Source organism: Cherax quadricarinatus, chromosome 4, assembly GCF_038502225.1.
Source record: "Cherax quadricarinatus isolate ZL_2023a chromosome 4, ASM3850222v1, whole genome shotgun sequence".
Classification (NCBI taxonomy): domain Eukaryota; kingdom Metazoa; phylum Arthropoda; class Malacostraca; order Decapoda; family Parastacidae; genus Cherax; species Cherax quadricarinatus.
In genome coordinates, this window is record NC_091295.1 from 69282056 (window position 1) to 69307622 (window position 25567).

General features: G+C 39.5%; 1 protein-coding gene across 2 annotated transcripts in view; it reads left to right on the forward strand.

The window, feature by feature from the left end:
- The window catches only part of Gp93 (heat shock protein 90 Gp93), a 44327-nt gene that overhangs the window by 7868 nt on the left and 10892 nt on the right, over positions 1-25567 (forward strand). For both annotated transcript variants that reach the window (XM_053770608.2, XM_053770609.2), the window contains exons 4-11: positions 8624-8749; positions 9342-9479; positions 10584-10752; positions 13052-13233; positions 13658-13782; positions 17295-17523; positions 24150-24349; positions 25041-25212. In XM_053770608.2, coding sequence (XP_053626583.2) covers positions 8624-8749; positions 9342-9479; positions 10584-10752; positions 13052-13233; positions 13658-13782; positions 17295-17523; positions 24150-24349; positions 25041-25212 — 1341 coding nt within the window. The remainder of the gene's footprint in view (positions 1-8623; positions 8750-9341; positions 9480-10583; positions 10753-13051; positions 13234-13657; positions 13783-17294; positions 17524-24149; positions 24350-25040; positions 25213-25567) is intronic.

The following is a 25567-nucleotide window of genomic DNA, read 5'->3' on the forward strand; positions in this document are numbered from 1 at the left end:
GAATTTGTTCCAGTGGAATTCCAGGCACAAAATACTTCAATAATTTCCCTAATGTCAACTCTCTGGCTTATTTATTAAAATTCATCTGAAGACAAAAAAATAGCAAACGTGATTCACTAGAATGAATGTCATCATGTATGTGGCTAGTGGTGATGACAGCAGCCATTGAGGTTTACAGCATTCCTGCTCCTGACTACATGAAGAGCACCTAGGATAGCCTCAAAGTCAGTGACTTATAATTGCTACTCTTAATGCTACTGTCACCGACTCCTGATTTAGTATTGTACATATTGAAGTGGTATGCTGGTACTGCCTGGCAAAGTCCTTAACCCTCCAGCTTATTTGATTTCCTGTTTTAATTCCATGGAAATCATACTTATCAGCACTCCCTTGTACTTGCTTTCTTAGGACCCATTGTTAGAAAAAAATTGACACCACCAGTAAAGGTCGAGAACCAAAACCTAGTCATTGTGGTAGTCTACAAGCCTCCGGATGCAACATCCCAGCAATTCCAGGAACAGCTGTTAAAAATTGACCACTGTCTGGAAAATCTTCCAGCTCCTGCACCCAACATCTTGCTCCTGGGGGATTTCAACTTAAGGCACCTAAAATGGAGGAATATAGCAAATAATATTGTTGCAGTAATAACACCAGGAGGCAGCTCTGATGAACTCACACTCACACGAGCTTTTAAATCTCTGCACAAAATTCAATTTAAACCGGCAAATAATAGCCTACTAGACTGGAGAATACACTAGACCTCATATTCACTAACAATGATGATCTGATAAGAAATGTCACCATATCAAAAACAATATACTCAGATCACAACATAATTGAGGTTCAGACATGTATGCGAGGAGCCCCAGACCGACAAAATGAGACTAGTCATGAGGGAGCATTCACCAAATTCAACTTCAATAACAAAAACATAAAGTGGGACCAAGTAAACCAAGTCCTAACCGATATAAGCTGGGAAGATATACTAAGCAACACAGACCCAAACTTATGCCTAGAACAGATTAACTCGGTGGCACTCGATGTATGCACAAGGCTTATTCCTCTAAGAAAAATGAGAGTAGATGTAAAATAGAAAGACAGGCGCTCCCTTTACAGGCGACGGAAAAGAATAACAGAGCGGCTAAAAGAGGTCAATATATCTGAAATGCGCAGGGAGACACTGGTCAGAAATAGCAAGCATCGAACTTAAGCTAAAAGAATCCTTTAGGAGTCAGGAATCGCGGGAAGAACTAAAAGCTATAAATGAAATCGAAAGAAACCCAAAGTATTTCTTCTCCTATGCCAAATCAAAATCGAGAACAATGCCCAGTATTGGGCCCCTACTTAAACAAGATGGGTCCTACACAGATGACAGCAAGGAAATGAGTGAGCTACTCAAGTCCCAATATGACTCAGTTTTTAGCAAGCCGCTAACCAGACTGAGAGTCGAAGATCAAAATGAATTTTTTATGAGAGCCACAAAATTTGATTAACACAAGCCTATCCGATGTTATCCTGACGCCAAATGACTTCGAACAGGCGATAAATGACATGCCCATGCACTCTGCCCCAGGGCCAGACTCATGGAACTCTGTGTTCATCAAGAACTGCAAGAAGCCCCTATCACGAGCCTTTTCCATCCTATGGAGAGGGAGCATGGACACGGGGGTCGTCCCTCAGTTACTAAAAACAACAGACATAGCCCCACTCCACAAAGGGGGCAGTAAAGCAACAGCAAAGAACTACAGACCAATAGCACTAACATCCCATATCATAAAAATCTTTGAAAGGGTCCTAAGCAAGATCACCACCCATCTAGAAACCCATCAGTTACACAACCCAGGGCAACATGGGTTTAGAACAGGTCGCTCCTGTCTGTCTCAGCTACTGGATCACTACGACAAGGTCCTAAATGCACTAGAAGACAAAGAATGCAGATGTAATATTTACAGACTTTGCAAAAGCCTTTGACAAGTGTGACCATGGCGTAATAGCGCACAAAATGCGCGCTAAAGGAATAACAGGAAAAGTCGGTCGATGGATCTATAATTTCCTCACTAACAGAACACAGAGTAGTCGTCAACAGAGTAAAGTCCGAGGCAGCTACGGTGAAAAGCTCTGTTCCACAAGGCACAGTACTAGCTCCCATCTTGTTCCTCATCCTCATATCCGACATAGACAAGGATGTCAGCCACAGCACCGTGTCTTCCTTTGCAGATGACACCCGAATCTGCACGAGTGTCTTCCATTGCAGACACTGCAAGGCTCCAGGCGGACATCAACCAAATCTTTCAGTGGGCTGCAGAAAACAATATGAAGTTCAACGATGAGAAATTTCAATTACTCAGATATGGTAAACATGAGGAAATTAAATCTTCATCAGAGTACAAAACAAATTCTGGCCACGAAATAGAGCGAAACACCAACGTCAAAGACCTGGGAGTGATTATGTCGGAGGATCTCATCTTCAAGGACCATAACATTGTATCAATTGCATCTGCTAGAAAAATGACAGGATGGATAATGAGAACCTTCAAAACTAGGGAGGCCAAGCCCATGATGACACTCTTCAGGTCACTTGTTCTATCTAGGCTGGAATATTGCTGCACTCTAACAGCACCTTTCAAGGCAGGTGAAATTGCCGACCTAGAAAATGTACAGAGAACTTTCACGGCGCGCATAACGGAGATAAAACACCTCAATTACTGGGAGTGCTTGAGGTTTCTAAACCTGTATTCCCTGGAATGCAGGAGGGAGAGATACATGATTATATACACCTGGAAAATCCTAGAGGGACTAGTACCGAACTTGCACACGAAAATCACTCACTACGAAAGCAAAAGACTTGGCAGACGATGCACCATCCCCCCAATGAAAAGCAGGGGTGTCACTAGCACGTTAAGAGACCATACAATAAGTGTCAGGGGGCCCGAGACTGTTCAACTGCCTCCCAGCACACATAAGGGGGATTACCAACAGACCCCTGGCAGTCTTCAAGCTGGCACTGGACAAGCACCTAAAGTCAGTTCCTGATCAGCCGGGCTGTGGCTCGTATGTTGGTTTGCGTGCAGCCAGCAGCAACAGCCTGGTTGATCAGGCGCTGATCCACCAGGAGGCCTGGTCACAGACCGGGCCGCGGGGGCGTTGACCCCCGAAACTCTCTCCAGGTAAACTCCAGGTAAACTGCACAAAACATAAGGAAAAAAATTCCTTCCTGCAAGTGGAGGACTGAGTTTTGAGGCATACTGCTCTCATGGTGGCATTCAGATACTTGTAGTATAGGATACAAAAAAGGTCTTGTCACTGATACCTCATGTCTGCTCCCACTTTTGCTAACATGTTGAAGAGCTTTCCAATACATGAAGGTTGAGGGACAGTGCCAGTTGGACAGGTATTGGACAGTGACTTCATTTGTTTACTCTTGAACATTGCCAAAGAATTGAAAATTTCTGCTACTTTGAGCTCAGTTTAAAGGTACTTTTTGTGAAACCAATCAAAATCATACTGTAGTATCTTCCATTCTGTCAAATGAGACCAAAAAAAAAACAAAACTAATAAAACCATAATAGCCATACGAAAATGTACTAAGGGGAGGCTAACGGCTGAGAATTTAACTCCATTATGCCCAAATTTCAATAAGATAGTCCGACAAACTGATATCCAATTTCCTAGATTGAGCCCCTTGCCAGCATCAAGGAACCGCCCTCGAGGCCCACCTGCGCCTGGAAATTTCGCTCTCGTCTGGAAGCAAAAAATTAAGATGCCTCGTATCTGGGAAAAACTCGCATAGATGCACTCTCACGTAGAGGTTCCACTGTATTCTGCTCACTTTTCAGACTACCAGTCTGAATGCCTGAAGCTCATTTCTAGGCAGGATAAGACTTTGGTGTGGCAATGCCTGTTGATCTGACAGTATTTAGCTGCATAGGTTGCACGACCTTGCTGTGAAGTAATTTTATAAACTGAATACATAACTAGTGAATATCATTTATAGTACTTTTAAAATTAAGACTAGCAAATGCATAACTGTCTAGATTTTACCAGTTTTATTTACTGTACTAGTTTCCTGCACTACACAAAATCTAGGCTTTTGTAGCCAGGAATAGGCATTGGGAGAAGTGCAAGAACCTGGAGTTGCACGTTCCCTAAATTACATTAAATGTATTGCAAGCTCTTGTAACAAACATTTGCCACTTTTTGAAAATGTGGGTGCCACCCTTTCCTAAGTCAGACTACAACAATGCATCTACCTCATCCGCTAGGAAATCAAATCGCTCGTGCTCTCTAGGCTGGAATACTGTTGTACACTAACGGCCCCCTTCAATGCGGGCGACATTGCAGACCTGGAATGTACAAAACTTTCACAGCACACAAGTATGATAAGGCACCTAAACTACTGGGAACGGTTGATGGTCCTTGATCTTTCTCTCAAATGCAGGCGAGATATGCATGATAATATACACTTGGGAGGTTCTGGAGGGATTGGCACCAAAGTGCACACGAATCACTCCCTATGAATGCAAAAGACACTGCAGGAGATGCAAAATTTCCCTGATGAAAAGCAGAGGTGCCACAAGTACATAGAGAACACAATAATTGTCCTAGACACAAGATTGTTCAGTTGCCTCCCAGCATACATAAGGGGGATTACCAATAGACCCCTGGCTGTCTTCAAGAAGGTACTGGACAGGCACCTGAAGTCAGTACCTGACCAACCAGGCTGTGGTTTGTACATCACCTTGCATGCAGCCAGCAGTAACAGCCTGGTTAATCAGACCCTGATCCACCATGAGGCCTGGTCTCAGACTGGGCTGTAGGGGCATTGACCCCTGAAACCCTCTCCAGGTAGACTAGACTTCAGATCTTATGGTTAAAATTTCTATCCCTGTCTAACACTGTTGCAAGCAGCTTTGGAGTTAGTTTCCTGTTCCAAATTTCCTTGCATAACCCCCCCCCCCCCTTCCCCTTGCTACCTTTCCTTCTCTCAACCTTCAGATTTACACATCTTCCTGTCCTATTTTATTCCATCCACTTGAGGTCCAGACCACCTCAGCCCTCAGGAGTAAGTTTGGTAACCCCTTCCCACCTAATTTCCAGCCTCCTTAACCCTTTCAGGGTCCGTCCCGTAGATCTACGGCTTTGCGTTCAGTATCCAAACCGTAGATCTACGTCATGAGCTCAGCTCACTGATAAACTGAGTGGTACACTTGGGCCTAGATATGAGAATACGTCTGTGGTATGTGTGCACCACATAAAACAAATCCTGCAGCACACTGTGTATAATGAGAAAAAAAACTGAAACAAAGATTTTCGATTAAAACAGCAACTTTGCAGTGTTTTTTTGTATTTTTTATAGTTGTATTTGCAATTTCTTGGTCTCATTTGATAGAATGGAAGACATATTACAGAAAGAGATGATTTTGATTGGTTTTAGCACCGGAAATGGCTTGAAACTGAGCTCAAAGTAGCGGAAATGTTAAATTTTTGTCGATGTTCAAGAGTAAACAAACGACCTCACACTTCTAATACACGCCAGCTGGTGAATCTAATACACATTCACAAATGTGGTGATATTTATATAATTATTACAATATTGCATAACAGTAAATCTTCTATTTTTTGGTGTGAATAAAAATTCATTGTGAATAAAAAATAAAAATGGGATTTATTTGTAATGCCTCAAAACGTAACTAATGAACCGAGGAAATGTTAGTTTAGTACCAGGAATGCCTACATTGTTCTGGATGCTATTTTGAAATTGGAATATTTTGAACTTTGTGTTAAATTGGCCAAATTACCAATTTCTGATCACTTTATTTTGTAGTTGAAACAGTTGACTTGGTGATTTTTTGTGCTCAATCGATAGAATAGAAGTAATACTAGTAAAATAGCCAAGAATTTGGTCGACTGGAATGATGTAATTGGCCTAAAATGGAAGTCAGTCGGCAAAATTGCCGATTCGTAAATATCGCTGACACATCAAAATTCGCGAGAGCATAATTTCGTCAATTTTCCATCAAATGTCGTACTTGTTTTATTACCTTCGCAAAAAGAATCTCTACCATTTCATAAGAATTTTTTTTGGGAAAATTCTTGGACACTGGGGCACCACTTCAGATTTGGGCCTTGGACCCTGAAAGGGTTAATGTATTTTACACCCATAATTTGTTGGTATAGTTCTAATAGTTTTTAAAGAGGATGTACCAACAAGCTAGTGAAAGACCTTGGTCAAATGACAAGTGCCAATGGAGAATAATCATGTGATGACCCACATCAGGAAATGCTTGTCCTGTTTCCTTACTAACCTTGCACAACTGTGCTGGCACATTCCTCTTTAAAACAATGGATAGTTCTTCACAAATGCCTCTATTACTTGCCCACTTTTTTCTTGTCTAATTTTTCATAAACCAAATAAAAGTTCACTTCCAAATATTGACCCATTCACTGCCATACTCCTACCAATCTGATATCCAGTCTTTTGTTGCTTAGATTCTCATAACCTTCTGATTTCCTGTTTAATTTCCTCTTATACAAATTCACTTAAATTTCTTAGTAGCATCCTTTCACTTCCAAAAGTCATTGGCAAAAGCAGGTAACTGTCACTGTATTGCAAGTTGTCCCCTCTACAAATACCAGTGTTGGCATTTACCCAAAATGTTAAACCATGGTAACATCAGTTTAAGGCTTACTTTTTACTGAAAAAATCCCTTGTGTGTATTTTAACATTAGCATTACTATCCACGTTTTACTTTTAGTAACCTCCTACCCATTTCATACTTAAAACATCATGGATTGCTTTTATCCCCCCTCCCCCTCCCCATGTACTGTTTCATAATTTCAGAAATGTAAAGTACCTCTTAAGTATTGTTTACTTGTATTCTTTGATGTAAATTCTTGGTTTCAACATCTCCTATCCTTCCTAAAACAACCATGTTGCCTTAATATCCTTTCTTATCAATTGTTTTTCACACCTAAACATTTTATGCAGTACGGTAGGGCCCCGCTTTACGGTGTTCCGCTAATTAGGTCATTTCAAATTGACCAAAACTCTCTACGGCTCCCCCACCTGACTTTCTAATACGGTCACTGTGCCCCACCCGGTTTGTTTACATTGTGAGATCTGTAAGCAGTCTCCATTATGTCTGGAAACTCCAAAATTTAAACTGTTTAAAGGTTTTCATATTTTATATATACTCTGATAATTATACTTTTGTATACATGTACCTAAATACTTAGTGCTGGCATGCAGGTACATATTAAAATCAGTCTCGTCTTGAGACACCATATTAATGATAATCAGTCTCATTAAATGTCTTGTATTACATTAATACAAATTTTCATTAATCCATCTATATTTTTCAAAATTATATAATAAACACGATACACAACATAAAGATGATAAATACACCCCACAGTAGAATAAACATAAGTATGTGGTAGCCAGACTTCTACGAGTGATGGCAAGAATAACATTTTCTCGTGTCCAACATGAGAAAATGTTACTGGGGTAACTGTAGAAAATTTTTCCTTTCGAAGGTAAAAGTTTATTCAGGTATACAGTTATATACATTCTTGCATAACAGCATGTGTAAAGTACCTAGGATAACCCAAAAGTCAGTGACTTGTTTCCATTGCCTTCAGAGCATCATTTCTTCTAAAAACGGTGTTACTCAAGAATGGGAGTGGTGGTCTTTATTCTACTGTATCAATGTAGATAACTTGTACACGAACCAGACATGTACACTGTTTACAAAACTTGTGTTCGGCTGGTTTGTTTACATAACTCAGCCTGTCCTCTAGTGTACTCACTTTTTCTCATTTACTCACCCCTGACCCTACATTAACTACATATATTTTAAGGTAAGTAATGAGTGAACTGTATATGCATTTTATTTGGGATGCTTAAATGTAATAGAATATTGTGTAGGTGGGGTGGCCTGGCCTGGCCTGGTATGGTAGCCCGGCTGACTACCATACATACCACACTTGATTTGATTTCTTAAAATAAATACTACTTGTCTCGCCCTAGATTAAGACTACAAATATTTTAAGGTAAGTAATGAGTGCACTGTGTGTTTTACTTTTCTATTGTTTTTTAATGCCTAGTTCTATTACTAGTTAGTGTAAACATATCTAGTATTTGTATGCATTTACAAGGGGGGGGAAGGGTGTTCCACTTTACGGCGCTTTCCGCTTTACAGCGGTAGCCTGGAACCTAACCTGCCGTGTAAGTGGGGCCTTTCTGTATACGTGTTGATAGTTTGTGTGGTAAAAGTAAACTAAATTGCTGGGAGCAATATAGCTTAATAAAATAACCTTTTAAATTAGGATTTGGGGAAACTGCTTAGCTGGACTCAAGTTCTGGAGGTGGAAAATAGTGCCTTCACTTGCCAAGAGTTTCACTCAGTGGCATCTGAACTGTTGTACTGTATCTGCATGCCTCTGCAAAGACAATCATGTGTGAATGATGGTGGTTTCTTTTGGGTCACCTTGGCTCAGGAGACTGCCAATGTGTTGAAGAAATTGATAATTTAATCCTCAATAATTTTATCCCCTCTCCCTCCCCAACTACTCTATATTAAGAGTTAATGAAAAGTCCTTAAAATTTAAATACATTTTCCAGATATTCTTGAGAGAGCTCATCAGCAATGCATCAGATGCACTGGACAAAATTCGACTACTTTCCTTGACTGAAAAAGAACAGCTTGATACGAACTCTGAGCTTGTAATAAGAATAAAAGCTGACAAGGTGAGTACCCTGATTACCAAGTACCGTGATTACCAAGTACAGTGGAGCCCCAAGTTTTGGCCGTAATCCATTCCAGGAGCTAGGCCTAAACTCAATGGCCAAAAGACAGTGATATTTCCCATAAGAATGTATGTACAATTAGTCAATTCCAGACTTGCAAATATTCGCCAAAAAAAAAAAAAAAAAAAAAAAAAAAAAAAAATAATAAAGAATAACTTCAGTTTTACATACAACAGATAATGTACATAAATTAGTACTACAATAGATAAATTAAAACTTAAATAAACATTTAAAATAACATTTACTTGACTTGCTGGCATCTGGAAGATGGGGAATTGGAGAATGTTCAGCTGGCTGGCAGGATGAGCATGCATGGTATTCACTAGAGGACAAACACTAGACTGGCTCACAACTCCTGCACAGGGAGGCGCGCGTACAGGTCTGGTACGCCGGCCAAAACCCAGGAAAAAATTTGGCAAAAAAAAAAAGCGGTTATAACTCAGGGCGGCCGAAACTTGGGGTTCCACTGTATTGTGCTAATTGTTACTATAAAAGTATTAAAGCAGAAATTTTAAAATATTTCTTATTTCAGGACAACCATATCCTCCACATCACTGACACTGGCATTGGAATGACCAGAAGTGATCTTGTCAACAACTTGGGCACAATTGCTAAATCAGGCACGTCGGAGTTTTTCTCGAAGCTTCAGGAATCGGAGAGTGCTGATCAGGTAAAATATTTTTCAGAATTGTGTAATTTTAGTTATATTGGATTCTTAACCCTTTCAGGGTTTCGGCCGTAGTAGTACGGCTTGTGCGCCAGGGTTCTTGATGTGCTAGTACGCCTAAATTCTAGCGCCTTCAAATCTAGCGAGAGAAAGCTGGTAGGCCTATATATGAAAGAATGGGTCTGTGGTCAGTGTGCTCAGTATGAAAAAAATCCTGCAGCACAGTGCGTAATGAGAGGAAACTGTTTTTGGATTAAAACAGCGACTTTGCACTGTATTTTCGTATGGTATTTATTGATGTATTAGTTTTCCTGGTCTCATTTTATAGAATGGAAGACATGTTACAGAAATTGAGATTTTGACTGGTTTTACAATGAAAAGTACCTAAAAAATGAGCTCAAAGTAGCAGAAATGTTAGATTTTTACCAAAGTTCAAAAGTAAAAAAAATCATGCTAAGCTTCCAATACACGTCAACTTTGAGTCGAATATTCTTTCATAAGTGCACCGATATTATTTATACCATTTCTACACTAATGCAGTAGTATGCATAACAGTAAATCTTGAATTTTTTTGTGAGAATAAAAATTCAAAGTGGAAAGCAAAAGAATGCAAGAGGGGCCTGGGGACATGACTAATGAACAGAGGAAATGTTATTTTAGTGCCAGGAATGTCTTGTTTATTCTGGACCCTGTTTAGAAATTGGCATTTGAAATTTGTGTGAAATTGGCAAAATTGCTAAATTCTGACCTCTGTATTGGATAGTTGAAATCGGTAAATGGGTGGTTTCTTGTACTCATTCGATAGAAAAAAAAAAAAAATGGAGTTCTAGCGAAAGTTATTTTTGTCAACTAGTACACTGGAATTGGCCGAAAATAAGGCTCAAGGTGGGCAAAATTGCAGATGTGTAAACATCGTTAAGACCGCTAACTTCGCAAGAGCGTAATTCAGCAAGTTTTCCATCAAATTTCATACTTTTGGTGTCATTATGATCAGGAAAAATATTCTTTTTATAAGAAAAATTTTTTTAAGTTTGGGGGACTCTGAGAGCCTGTGGACCCTGAAAGGGTTAGTTACATTATAGTACTGAGTTTAAATGTTACTTTCAGGCTAGTGACTTGATTGGGCAGTTTGGAGTTGGTTTCTACTCGGCTTTCCTCGTTGCTGATCGTGTAGTTGTAACCAGTAAACACAACACTGACCAACAACAAATATGGGAATCTGATTCTGCAGCTTTCTCAGTTGTTGAAGACCCCAGAGGGGACACACTGAAGAGAGGTAAGATCTTTATAACGGGGCATCTCCAAGTCTGTGCCTAGTGCAAGTCAGCCATCACTAATCAGTAATCCAGTACTAATTTTGGCTAGCATTTTCACATTTCAGGGATGCCACACCAACCTGCAGCTACTGTTTGGTTGCACTACTTGCTGCACAAGTCATTCCAATTTTTCTCCATTTGTTATAACCTGCTCACTTTTAGTGTTAGCCATTGTTCCAACAAATAGATGCTTCTCGTTTCGTAATGCGCGCGCACCATACGTTGTCCATAAAAGATAGTGGCTTTGAAGCCACTGTTGGTAGTCGTGAATTTGGGCCTACGTATGAGAATCGGTCTGGTAAGTGCACTACATAAAAATACTGCAGTATGCAGTGCCTGAGAAAAAAACTGCGGCAGTGTTTTTGGTGTAAAACTGCAACTTTGTGGTGTATTTTCATATGGTTTTTATGGCTGTATTCTCATTTTCTCAAATAGAATGGAAGATAGCTTGCAGAAATGATTGACTGGTTTCATGACTGAAAGTACCTTGAAATTGAACTCAATGTTGGATTTTTGCTGATGTTCAAGAGTAAACAAATGTTGCCATCCAGTGTCCAACTGGTCGGTCTAATACATGGTCACATGGGTTGACATTATATAATTATTAAAATAATGCAGTAATCTGCAAAACGTTTTTATTGTGTGAATAAAAATTCAAAAGTGTAATAAAAGTAGTAGCCTGGAGATGACTAGTAAGTTATTTTAATGCCAGGGATGTCTGCATTTAGTTCTAGACCTTATGAAATTGGCATCTCTTGAAATTTGTGAAGCTGGCCAAATTACTGATTTCTGACTACTTTATTGGGTACTTGACATTGGTCAATTGAGTTTTTTACTTGACAGAATAAATGAATACTAGTGTAATACCAAAGTTCTGGTAGACCAGAACAATGGAATGGGCAAAAAGTAGGGTGTAAAGTGGGTGAAATTGCTGATGCATAAATATTGCTGTTGGGTTAAGTGCATTCTAACATGACTACTCTGTAATCTGGCAGAATCACTAATATGGCACCCTACAGGTCCCGATGCGAGATTGATGGCAAACCTGCATCAAAATAAAGCTGCCCATAATTTTATAAAACTGGCCTGTGAAAGTCAGGGAACTTTAAACAGCAGAGTGGCTTGGGGACCCAGCAGGCAGCCACCCAGACTGGTTCTGAATGTAGAAATTTGAAAGTATTGGATAATTTTGTGTAATCTTGCCCAATCTTACCCTGATGTTGGGTTGCTCAGCCATGTTGGTGTTCCTAGACATCAGAGCATCTAGGACTGACTTTAAATCCTCTAAATTTGAGAACTGGTAATACCGTTCTTCCCATACTAAGTTTGCCTTGCTGAACTTAAGGTTATTGCCATTAATGGGATCTTCCCTTTCCTGTTTAGAATTTTAGGCTCATTCAAACTGGGATTGTGACAGTTTCCTTGACCCTTATACTTTGTGAAAGGAAAGTTCTTAAATACAATGGGTTTGCACATTGCTAAATAAGCACTTTGAATTCTACTTGCATTCTAGCTGGTCTTAATTTTAATGCAGTTTCCATGGTTTAGTTTATTCCACATTAACCTTTGTATGCCTGTTATTCTACTCCCCTTGAAATTTTAACATAACTGCATTTAAATTTAGCTTGCTGTCTCCTATTAACTTTTTAGTTTTCAGTAGCAATTTTCCAAGACATTGTAAGAGTGAGTTTGGCCCTCTTAATACAAATTTGATATTTTGTCTGGTTCTTTGACTTCAGGATTATTGTCCACCTTGTTTGCTTGACCTGTTCATTCTTCAGAATTAAAACTAGGTAAAGAATAAATACAAGAATACATTATTTCTAAAGTGCCCCTGTTTTCGTTTTCTTGTGTACACTTTAAATTCAGTTCAGTCTGCAGTGCTTGCTTATTACTTGGTTGTGAAATGTTTGACTTGTAAATATTGTAGCCACCATAAAGCTAAATGACAAATTATAACCCTTTGTCAATATTGGCCGAGTTTGTGGTTGTCTGAAGTGCTGGGTAAGAGCTTAGTGACTAAATTAAATCTTTCCAAATTGTCCTCGAGTAAGTTGTGCATGGCTTTGGGTAAATCTCCATGCAAGAACCTATTAAATCTGTTTTGACTACTTTGTGGCTGCATGTTTGAATTTACCATATTTTGTCTAATACAGCCAGGAAGGCCATTCAGAAAATTGTAATCACTTGAGTCTTAAGTGTACATACATTAATTATAAGTTTTTGTTATCTCTTTAAAATATTGAAATTACTTGACAGGTACAACAGTTTCTTTGCATTTGAAGGAAGAAGCCTATGACTTTGTTGAGGTAGATACTGTGAAGAACTTGGTAAAGAAATATTCACAGTTCATAAATTTTCCTATCTACTTGTGGGACTCAAAAACTGAAGAGGTTGAAGAGCCTCTTGATGAAGATGAGGCAGAACCAGAAGAGGATAAGGTATTTAGTTATAAATGTATGAAAGTTACTGATGTAAATAGTTTAGAAAGCTGAAAAGTTGAACTTGTGTAACACTTTAGAATCTTGTAAACATTTTTGCCAGCTAGTGTAAAGAGAAGTAGCTAATCAGTCCTTCAGCCTGGAATAAGTGTTCAGCTCATCAGTGTTGAAAAGTACAGCATATACACAGAAGTGGTTTATGATGTAGGAAGTTGAAGCAGCAACTCCTGTCTGCTGAATATAAGCCACTTTTGTGCATATGCTGTACTTTTCTAGTGATGGACAGAACACTTCCTCCAGGCAAAGGGACTGATTCTCTTCTAGTCTCCTGTACAGAGTGAAGCCACTGACTGGCAAAATGTCTGTAATATTCCCAAATGTTGACACTCAATCTTTGTGTAGGCCTAATTAACTTTGTGTATAGGTTGAGGAGGATGATGAGGAAGGGAGAGTGGAGGAAGAGAAAGACAAACCAAAGACAAAGAAAGTATCTAAAACTACATGGGACTGGACCCTGCTTAATGATGCCAAGCCCATCTGGACAAGGAAGTAAGTTTAATATTTGGTTACTTTCTGGGTGATAGCAATAGAATGCTAAGAATCTAAAGACAAATTTTGAATTATCAGTTTAGGAACTTAATTATTTCTCAAGGTATGTCTGCAGTAGACTTTGAATGCTAATACAATAGTAATTATGAACTTTGATAATCCACCTACTAGACTAAATTTTTGCCACCCTACAAATCAGGGTGACCCAAAGAATATTTAACATTCAGTTCCAGAATTTCCAACATTAAATTACCCTTCTACTGCAACATCACTACTGCTCAGTTGAGGCACTGCCCTTCTGGCTAATTGTATTCCTTGAATAGTTTTTTCTTGCCCACATTTGACAGCACTTGCATTAGCAATTCCTTGTCTCCATTCACAACTCCAAAGCTTGCCAATGTTAACTCCTAAAATTCAAAGCCTCTTAACCCTTTGACTGTTTTGGTCGTATGTCTTGCAAGCCAACATTTTTGACGTATACTCATAAATTCTAGTGGCTTCAAATCGAGCAGAAGAAAGCTGGTAGGCCCACGTGTGGGAGAATAGGTCTGTGGTCAGTGTGCACCATATAAAAAAAAATCCTGCAGCAGTGCATGAAGTTTGTTTTTAATTAAAATGCCAACTTTGTCTAAACGTATTCTAGTTTTCCTGGTCTCATTTGATAGAATGGAAAACAGAAAGAGGTGATTTTGATTGGTTTTACTATGAAAACCTTGAAATGGGGCTCAAAAAGGGAAATGCTTTACTTTTGCTGATGTTCAAAAAGTAAACAAAAGTAAATATCCAAGTAGCCATTCTAATATGCAGTCATGAGTGGGTTGACATTATAAAATTATTAAAATATTGCAGTAGTCTGCATAACAATTTTGAGAAAGAAATGGAAAATATGCCCACTCAGCACCTGGACCAGATTCATGGAATGCTCTATTTATAAAGAAGTGCAAAGTACCACTAGCACGAGCCCTCAGTATTCTTTGGAGAAAGAGCTTAGATCTAGGTGAAATACCAGAGGCCTTAAAGAGTGCAGACATAGCTTCTTTGCACAAGGGAGGCAGTAGAGCACTAGCTAAAAATTAGACCAGTAGCCCTAACCTCTCTCATCATAAAAATCTTCGAAAGAGTGATGAGACGGCAGGTTACAAATTTCATGGGCCAGCACAACCAACATAACCTGAACCAGCATGGTTTTAAAGCAGGACGATCATAGTCTGTCACAGCTGCTGAACCATTGACAGAATTAGAGCCACTGGAAGACGACCAAAACGCAGATGTGATTTACAGATTTTGCAAAGGCGTTTGACATATGCGATCATGGAGTGATGGTGCACAATGAAGGCCGTAGGCATTATGGGAAAGGTAGGCAGATGGATTTTTTCCTAACACAGAACGCAATAGTAGTAGTGAACAGGGCAAGATCCAGCATCAGTGAGGTCAAAAGCTGTCCCAAGGCACTGTCCTGGCACCTCTGCTGTTCCTCATCCTCATAGCACAGACAAAAACACCCGGCACACTTTTGTATCATTTGCAGATGACTAAAATAAGCATGAAAGTCAGTATGGTAGAGGACACTGAAAAAGTACAGGAAGACATGAACAGGGTTTTTCCAGTGGGCAGTGGAAAACATGACATTCAATGGTGATAAGTTCCAGCTGCTTAGGTATGGAAAGAATGAACTCAAAAGGAGCACTATATGCAAGAGGGTCACCAAATAGAACATAAGGAACACACAAAAGACCTAGGAATAATTGTCAGCAGACCTTTCTTTTAGACCATAAGACAAAGATCACGACAGCCAGGAAGATGACTGGGTGGGTATTGAGGACTTTCAAAACAAGGGAAACGATGCCGATGGTGACTCTTCAAATCGCTAGTGCTCCCTCACTTGGAATATTGCTCAGTGCTGATGGCCCCGTTCAGGGCAGGAGAAATATTGGAGCTGGAACAGAGATCGTTTACGGCTCGCATTGAGCCAGTAAAGCACCTAAACTACTGGGAACGCCTGCAAGTCTTGAACATGTACTTATTGAAGCGGAGGAGAGGTACATGATATATACCTGGAAGGTACTCGAGGGCTTGGTCCCAAATCTGCACATTGCCATAACATACTGGAGTAAGAGATATGGGAGGAAGTGTAAACCCAGTGAGGAGCAGGGGTGTGGTGGGGACAATAAGGGAACACTGTATCAACATCCAGGGTCCCAGACTTTTCAATATCTTTCCAGAAGATATCGAACACTGCTGGAACAAGTGTTGAAGCCTTCAAGAGGAAACTAGACCAGTATCTTCACCAGGTGCCAGATCAACCAGGCTGTGATGGCTGTGCCCTTGTGGCTTAGCGCTTCTTTTTGATTATAATAATAATAATAATGTGATGGCTGTGGGGCAGCAGGCCTCCAGCAGCAACAGCCTGGTTGACCAGACGAGCCTGGCCCATGGCTGGGCTCGGTAGATATACTCTCAAAATTCTTCAAAGGTAAAGGTATAAAAACAAAATGGAAAGAAAGTAATATCAGTGGGGCCTGGAGACACGACTGATGAACAGAGCCAGGAATGTCTGCATAGTTCATTCTGGACCCTATTTTGAAATTGTCCTTTTTTAATTTTCATGAAATTGGCCAAATTGCAAATTTCTGACCACTTTATTGGGTAGTTGAAGTTGGTAAATGGGCAGTTTCTTGTACTCAATTGATAGAAAAAAAAAATAGTTCTAAAGAAATAGCAGTTTGGCCAACTGGAACAATGGAATTAGCCGAAAATAGGGCTCAAAGTGGGCGAAATTGCAAATTCGTAAATATCGCAGAGGTCACTAACTTCGCGGGAATGTAATTCGTAGTTTTCCATCAGATTTCATTCTTTTGGTGTCATTACAATCTGGAAAAGATTCTTTCATTTCATAAAAATAATTTTTTAAATTGAGACATCAAGAGACCTCAGGATTTGGGGTTGTGACAGTCAAGGGGGTTAATCTCCCTTCAAACAATTCCTAGTATGACCCCTTCTACTTTCCATACCAGGTTTTTACAGCCTATCACCTACTTCCCACCTTTGAATGCCCAAACCCTTCTTGTTGACCCCCCCCTCCTCAGCCTTCTTGACTTGTACCCTTGATACCATATTGCCCTTTAATTTCTAAACTTAAGATTCTCTGCATAATAGCCTCGCCACACATTACTCGTACATGCATGCTTATAGCTGCATCATTGCTACAGTTATAAGCAGATACGTAGTTTGAGGCATTTTCCGATTAATTTTTAGCTACCTTGTATGATTTTAATACCACTATTATGGCACATTCCCCTATCTTAATTTTTCCATACTTTCACATCCACTTCCCCCCCATAGACAAGTTTACTGATGTGTAAACTCCAACACTTCCTCCAGTCATTGCCTAGACTTGGTTGCCCCTCATTACCTTTCTTTTCTTTTTAATTTTGTTATACATCCTTCTCAAATTCATGCACCAATCTTTGTATGAATTTGAGTATTGTACATACCTGTATTTGAAATTTCAGGCCTGCAGACATTGAAGATTCAGAGTACAATGAATTTTACAAGACACTCAGCAAAGATTCAAAGGACCCTCTGGCAAAGACCCACTTTATAGCTGAAGGAGAAGTTACCTTCAAGTCACTACTGTTTGTACCAGAAGTTCAACCTTCAGAGTCTTTCAACAAGTATGGTACACGAACAGATAACATAAAGCTTTATGTTCGAAGAGTGTTCATTACTGACGATTTTCAGGTTTGTAGTAGTTAATCTTTAATTGTAACAAAAGTGCTTGTTTTGATATTTTACTAATTTACTGTAATTTTATAATTTAGTGTAATTTTTTAATAGGTAGTAGGTTGGTAGACAGCAACCACCCAGGGAGGTACTACCGTCCTGCCAAGTGAGTGTAAAACGAAAGCCTGTAATTGTTTTACATGATGGTAGGATTGCTGATGTCTTTTGTCTCTCATAAATATGCAAGATTACATGTATGTCTTGCTACTTCTACTTAGGTCACACTACACATACATGTACACATTTATACACACTCAGCCGAGTTTTCTTTGATTTTATCTCAATAGTTCTTGGTCTTATTACTTTTCCTTTTATATCCATGGGGAAGTGGAATAAGAATCTTTCCTCCGTAAGCCATGCGTGTTGTAAAAGTCAACTAAAATACCAGGAACAATGGGCTAGTAACCCTTTTTCCTCTAAAGATTACTAAAAAGAATAGGAAAATTGTCAGTGGGAAGTCTGAATGTGCGTGGATGTTGTGCAAATGATAAGAGATGATTGTGGATGTTACGAATGAGAAGCTGGATGTCCTGGCTTTAAGTGAAACAAAGCTGAAGGGGGTGGGAGTTTCAATGGAGAGGAATAAATGGAATTAGGTCAGGGGTTTCAAATAGTTAGAGCAAAAGGAGTAGCAATAATGTTGAAGGATAAGCTATGGCAGGAAAAGAGGGACTATAAATGTATTAATTCAAGGATTATGTGGAGTAAAATAAAGATTGGATGTGAAAAGTGGGTTATAATAAGTGTGTGCACCTGGAGAAGAGAGAAGTGTAGAGGGGGGAGAGATTTTGGGAAATGTTGAGTGAATGCGTGGGGAGTTTTGAATCAAGTGTGAGGAATGGTGGTTGGGGATTTCAATGCTAAAGTGGGTAAAAATGTTAGAGGGAGTAGTAGGTAAATTTGGGGTGCCAGGGGTAAATGTAAATGGGGAGCCTTTAATTGAGCTGTGTAGAAAGAGATTTGATAATAAGTAATACATATTTTATGAAAAAGGGGATAAATAAATATACAAGGTATGATGTAGCACGTAATGAAAGTAGTTATTTAGATTATGTATTGGTGGATAAAAGGTTGATGGGTAGGCTCCAGGATGTACATGTTTATAGAGGGGCAACTGATATATTGGATCATTATTTAGTTGTAGCTACAGTTAGAGTAAGAGGTAGATGGGAAAAGAGGAAGGTGGCAACAAGAAGTAAGAGGGAGGTGAAAGTGTATAAACTAAGGGAGGAACTTCGGGTGAGATATAAGCGACTATTGGCAGAAAGGTGGGCTAGTGCAAAGATTAGTGGGGGGGTTGAAGAGGGTTGGAATAGTTTTAAAAATGCAGTATTAGAATGTGGGGCAGAAGTTTGTGGTTATAGGAGGGTGGGAGCAGGAGGAAAGAAGAGATTGGTAGAATGATGAAGTAAAGGGTGTGATAAGAGGAAAAGGTAGCTTAAGAGATGTTTTTACAAAAGTGTTATAAGAAGAGCAGAGTATATGGAGAGTAAAAGAAAGGTAGTGGTGAGAATGCGAAAGGAGAGCAGATGATAGTGGGAGAGGCACTGTCAAGAAATTTTAATGAAAAAAACTTTTGGAGTTAAAAAAGTTAAAGCCTAGGGAAAGTATGGATTTCAGTTAAAAAACAGTAGGGGAGTTAGTAGATGGGGGAGATGGAGGTATTATGTAGATGGCGAGAATATTTTGAGGAACTTTCAAATGTTAAGGAAGAAAGAGGCAGTAATTTCATGCACTGGTCAGGGAGGTATACCATCTTTTAGGAGTGAACAAGAGCAGAATGTAAGTGTGGGGGAGGTACATGAGGCATTACGTAGAATGAAAGGGGGTAAAGCAGCTGGAACTGATGGGATCATGACAAATGTTAAAAGCAGGGGGGGGATAGTGTTGGAGTGGTTGGTACTTTTGTTTAATAAATGTATGAAAGAGGGGAAGGTACCTAGGGATTGGCAGAGCAAGTATAGTCCCTTTATATAAAGGGAAAGGGGACAAAAGACTAAAAATTAGAGGAACAAGTTTACTGAGTATACCAGGAAAAGTGTACAGTAGGGTTATAATTGAAAGAATTAGAGGAAAGACAGAATGTAGGATTGCGGATGAGCAGGGAGGCTTCAGAGTGGGTAAGGGATGTGTAGATCAAGTGTTTACATTGAAGCATATATGTGAACAGTATTTAGATAAAGGTAGGGAAGTTTTTATTGCATTTATGGATTTAGAAAAGGCATATGATAGTGGACAGAGGAGCAATGTGGCAGTTGTTGCAAGTATATGGAATAGGTGGTAAGTTATTAAATGCTGTAAAGAGTTTTTATGAGAATAGTGAGGCTCAGGTTAGGGTGTGTAGAAGAGAGGGAGACTACTTCCCAGTAAAAGTAGGTCTTAGACAGGGATGTGTAATGTCACCATGGTTGTTTAATACGTATATTTATAGATGGGGTTGTAAAGGAAGTAAATGCTAGGGTGTTCGGGAGAGGGGTGGGATTAAATTTTGGGGAATCAAATTCAAAATGGGAATTGAGTTACTTTTTGCTGATGATACTGTGCTTATGTGTAAAGGTAGAAAGTTGAAAGTGAACATAGAAAAGAGTAAGGTGATGAGGGTATCAAATGATTTACATAAAGAAAAATTGGATATCAAATTGGGGAGGAGTATGGAAGAAGTGAATGTTTTCAGATACTTGGGAGTTGACGTGTCGGCGTTTGGATTTATGAAGGATGAGGTTCATCATAGAATTGATGAGGGGGGGGAAAAAAAGGTGAGTGGTGCGTTGAGGTACATGTGGAGTCAAAAAACGTTATCTATGGAGGCAAAGAAGGGAATGTATGAAAGTGTAGTACCAACACTCTTGTATGGGTGTGAAGCTTGGGTGGTAAATGCAGCAGCGAGGAGATGGTTGGAGGCAGTGGAGATGTCCTGTTTAAGGGCAATGTGTGGTGTAAATATTGTGCAGAAAATTCCGAGTGTGGAAATTAGGAAAAGGTGTGGAGTTAATAAAAGTATTAGTCAGAGGGCAGAAGAGGGGTTGAGGTGGTTTGGTCATTTAGAGAGAGTGGATCAAAGTAGAATGACATGAAAAGCATATAAATCTATAGGGGATAGGAAGGCTGGGTAGGGGTTGTCCTCGAAAGGGTTGGAGAGGGGGGTAAGAAGTTTTGTGGGCAAGGGGCTTGGACTTCCAGCAAGCGTGCATGAGTGTGTTAGGAGTAAATGGAGACGAATGGTACTTTGGACCTGACGATCTGTTGGAGTGTGAGCAGGGTAATATTTAGTGAAGGGATTCAGGGAAACGGTTGTTTTCGTATAGTCTGACTCGCGTCCTGGAAATGGGAAGTGCAATGCCTGCACTTTTTAAAGGAGGGGTTTGGGATATTGGCAGTTTGGAGGGATTTGTGTATCTTTGTGTATACTTCTAAACTGTTGTATTCTGAGCACCTCTGCAAAAAGTGATGCGAGTGTGGTGAAAGTGTTGAATGATGAAAGTATTTTCTTTTTGGGATTTTTTCTTTTGGGTCACCCTGCCTCGGTGGGAGACGGCCGACTTGTTGAAAAAAGTTACTTTAGGTATTGTAAAATTTTTTTCATGAACTTTGTATATCTAAAGTTCAATCCTTGTGTGGCCTGGGCCAAGAATCCGTTAGTGTGCTGGAGCAAAGGTTATGACAGGTCCCACATAGGTAATTTTCAGGCCTTGTGGACCCTGAAGTAGATCAGTAAGCTATACAGTTCTGCAACTGGATTGTAGATGAATGGTTCAAAGAACACACATTGTTAAATTACACATGTGCAACTCTTGGGTATCTTTATTGAGGAAACGTTTTGCCACAGTGGCTTAATCAGTCCATACAAAGGATAAACTTGAACAGGAGGAAGAGGAGGTAATCAGTCCCTCAACCTTGAGTCGATGTGGTCAGTCCATCAGCCTTGAATAGAATACGGCATGTGAGCGGAGAAGCAGCTTATAAACCGTATGGCTGGAGAGGTGCAGCAGTCGTAGGTGGCATCACATTTGTCCAATGGTTCTTTGAACCATTCATCTACAATCCTGTCAGACACTGCAACTTCTTGGGATCTTAATACTTGGGAATTCTTCACTTGCCTAAATCTTGGGCACGATCTACTTCTACATTGGACAAATGTGACGCCACCTACGACTGCTGCATCTGTCCTGCCATACGGTTTATAAGCTGCTTCTCCGCTCATATGCCGTATTCTATTCAAGATTGATGGACTGACCACATACTCAAGGTTGAGGGACTGATTACCTCCTCCTCCTCCTCCTCCTCCTGTTCAAGTTTATCCTTTGTATGGACTGATGAAGCCACTGTGTGGCAAAATGTTTCCTCAATAAAGATACCCAAGAGTTGCACATGTCTAACTTAACAATTTTGCAACCATTTGGTTAGACCTTCATTGTTTGCCACTGCAGACTCCTTGATGCAGTAGTGTTAGTTGTTTACTCTGTACTTTTATCACTAGTTTGGTCTAGCTTTGGTTTAAATGTGTGGTTTACAGGGCTGAGTTGAAGGATATTTTGATATACTTACTCTGCCTAATTGTAGACTTGATAATTGTATGATCATGGGAAACAGCTTTAGGAACATTGATGCCACAGATAAATCACAACTGATATAAAGTTTTCTGGTTTAATTTTATTAACACTGGCAAATTCCCACAAAGGCAGGGTGGCCCGAAAAAGACTTTCACCATCATTCACTCCATCACTCTTGCCAGAAGGGTGCTTTACACTACAGTTTTTAAACAGTTTTTAAACTGCAACATTAACACCCCTCCTTCAGAGTCCAGGCACTGTACTTCCCATCTCCAGGACTAAAGTCCGGCCTGCCAGTTTACCTGAATCCCTTCATAAATGTTACTTGCTCACTCCAACAGCATGTCAAGTATTAACCATTTGTCTCCATTCACTCCTATCAAACATGCTCACGCATGCCCGCTGGAAGTCCAACCCCCCTCGCACAAAAAAAACCTTTACTCCCTCCCTCCCAACCTTTCCTAGGCCGACCCCTACCCCACCTTCCTTCCACTACAGATTGATAGTCTTGAAGTCATTCTGTTTCGCTCCATTCTCTCCATTTTCTGGTTCTGCATACTAAATTTCCAGGAATGTAGTTATTAGTCTGCAATATTAGTAAAAGGATTTAAGCTCTGAACCATTTCATATCTTAGGATAGTTTATTTGTGTATGGTGATTCACCTTCTTCCCATGAAAGGACTTGTCTATATAAAAATGAAATGCTCTACTGTCCAATGTAATTTTAATGTTGCCCCCATGATTTTCCTTGGCAACCCTTCATAAAGGATACCTTGCTCAGTCAAGCCACAAGACATGGTTATACTTAAACATTTACACAGAGGTTCCTTGACAGCTATGAGGGGCTATTTGGTAACTCCCCTTGGGTCAGACATGAATGCCTCCCAAGCCACTTGCAGCTAGCAAGTCTTAAAACTCTACCAATGAATTAGCCACTGGGCCAGCTGGCTACAAAAAGATTTGTCCAACTAGATATATTTATACATCATAGGCCCCTCAAGGAAGGTTCCTTGATGTTGGTGAGGGGCTCTTGATTTAGGGAATTGGATCTGTGCTCCAGTTCCCCGAATTAAGCCTGAATACCTTCCACATCCCCCCCCCAGGCGCTGTATAATCCTCCGGGTTTAGTGCTTCCCCCTTGATTATAATATACATCATAGGAAGGTTAACATAGGCATCACTGACCACATACATTTGTGGTTACAATCCCCACCTGTACGGTGGCTTCTTTGCAATAGTGTCATTACTATTTTGTGAATTGTGAATGCCTTGCATATAGTATTCCTGCTTGATACTAAAGACCCCACCCAAACACCCCTTGATAGGTTCCTTGAAGGATGCATGATCAAAGGAATTGTACTTCCTCTTAGTTTCCCTGATTCCCCAGGTGCTGCATGATTAGTGCTCCTTTAATGACTAGTAATAAAATGTCACTCACTCCTTTCATCCTCAGATTTCCTGATATTACTTCCCTCACCACTGTCCTACTGTACTTACACATATTCTGCTGTTCCCTAAGTGTCCAAAGCTCCCCACCCCTTCCCTGCATCCTTCCTCTTGAATTCACTTCCATAATACCAGTCCTAATTTTTAGATTCTAAAGTCGGTTAAATTCAGACTGCCTTGTTCTCAAACCTTCTTTCCTCTTCACTGCAGCATTTGAAAGCCACTGCCCCTCCTTCATCCTGCATTAAACATTTGTAACTCCTTCAATCTCCCATCAAGGTAGGGTGGCCTGCCTTGGTGGGAGATGGTCAGTGGTGTCCTTTTACTTAACAGAAAAAAACAAGCTTTTCTTTTTACATTTACTAATTCATACAGGAGGGGTTAGTATATTTCTACCTGGAATTAGTAGAACTTGGTTTTGTATAGCATTGTAATATATTGGTGAAGGGCTTAAATATGTACCTTAATCTGCAAATTATTTGGATTTTATTTTAATTGAAACATTCAAATGCAGGAGATTGCAGTACTTTCAAAATTTTATGTATTATAGCTGTAATGGCAATTTGGCTAAAGTTGAATTTGTTTTAGGATATGATGCCAAATTACCTGAACTTCATTAGAGGGGTGGTAGATTCTGACGACTTGCCTCTGAACGTTTCTCGTGAAAATCTTCAACAACACAAACTGTTAAAGGTCATAAAGAAGAAACTGGTACGCAAGACTCTAGATATGATTAAAAAAATGGAACCAGAAGAATATGAAAAATTCTGGAAAGAATACTCTACAAAGTAAGTACACATTTTGATGTACAGTTCAAAAATTTAAGCTACCATTTACTCTAGACCCTTACTTGCCCTTTGAGGTTTATAGTGCTTCATGTACTAGCCATGTCTATGAAAGTTCTGTAGGTGGGTTTACATAACTTTTGGGATAGGTCATTTAACTTTACTCTTTACAACTTTATTTTCCAAATTACCTTGTAGCATCTGGTGTTGCTGAAACTTAAACTCAGCCTTTGTTAATTGCCTCAATCTCTTAATGAATATTTACCTTTTCAACCTTATTGGGTCTGAATATTCTAGTGTAATCAAAATATGGACTCTGCTGCTAAATTGAAATTTGAGGCTTAAATGTATAGAATTCTGATTTAACAGCACATAAGTTTTTTTAGATATCAGTTAGTGTGCAATAAACAAGGTAGGAATGCAGAGGAACATGGAGGATACAGGAAAAATAAGGATTGTTTATTAAAGCCTCATTGAGAAGCATGCCCAGAAATAAAAATTCCCGTGAAAGATTAAAAATAGAATAGTTTTTTTTATGATTGAATAAAACTAAGTGGAAGCTGATGCTTAAGATTATGGCATTTTAAGTTGAAAAAATTATCACTTGGTAACTGCAGCATAAATGTGCAAATGTTGCAAAATTTTTTGCAAAAGTTTTGCTTTTAATGTTTACTTAGTTTCATTAATTTAACAGCATAAAGTTGGGATCAATTGAAGACTCTGCAAACCGCACTCGTCTAGCCAAATTACTACGCTTTCTGACTTCAGCCAGCAAGGATAAGCAGACTTCTCTGTCAAGTTACGTTGAGCGAATGAAGGAGAAGCAAGAACATATATATTACATGGCAGGTGCTTCAAAAGCTGAGGTATGTAACTTGCCAAAGCACTTCTGGTTCAATAATACATATAGGAGAGCCCTGCTTTAGTTTGGCTAATACAGAAATTTTGAATGAGACTTGTTATACAGCTTCCCCCTTTCCTACCCAACTTGCTAATATGGCCTCTGCACGCCACTACATCCTTGGCGAGTGTCTCCAGTGTCTGTAAACCTTCCAAAATTTAAGTAGTTTTAAAATTATTGCAAATTTTGTATATACTGATAATTATACTTTTATGTACCTGTATCTAAACTTAGTGCTGGCATTCAGGTACACATAAAAATCATTTAGTCTAGAAGACTCCATATTAATACTATATAATTGCTCTGGGGCACATTAAATG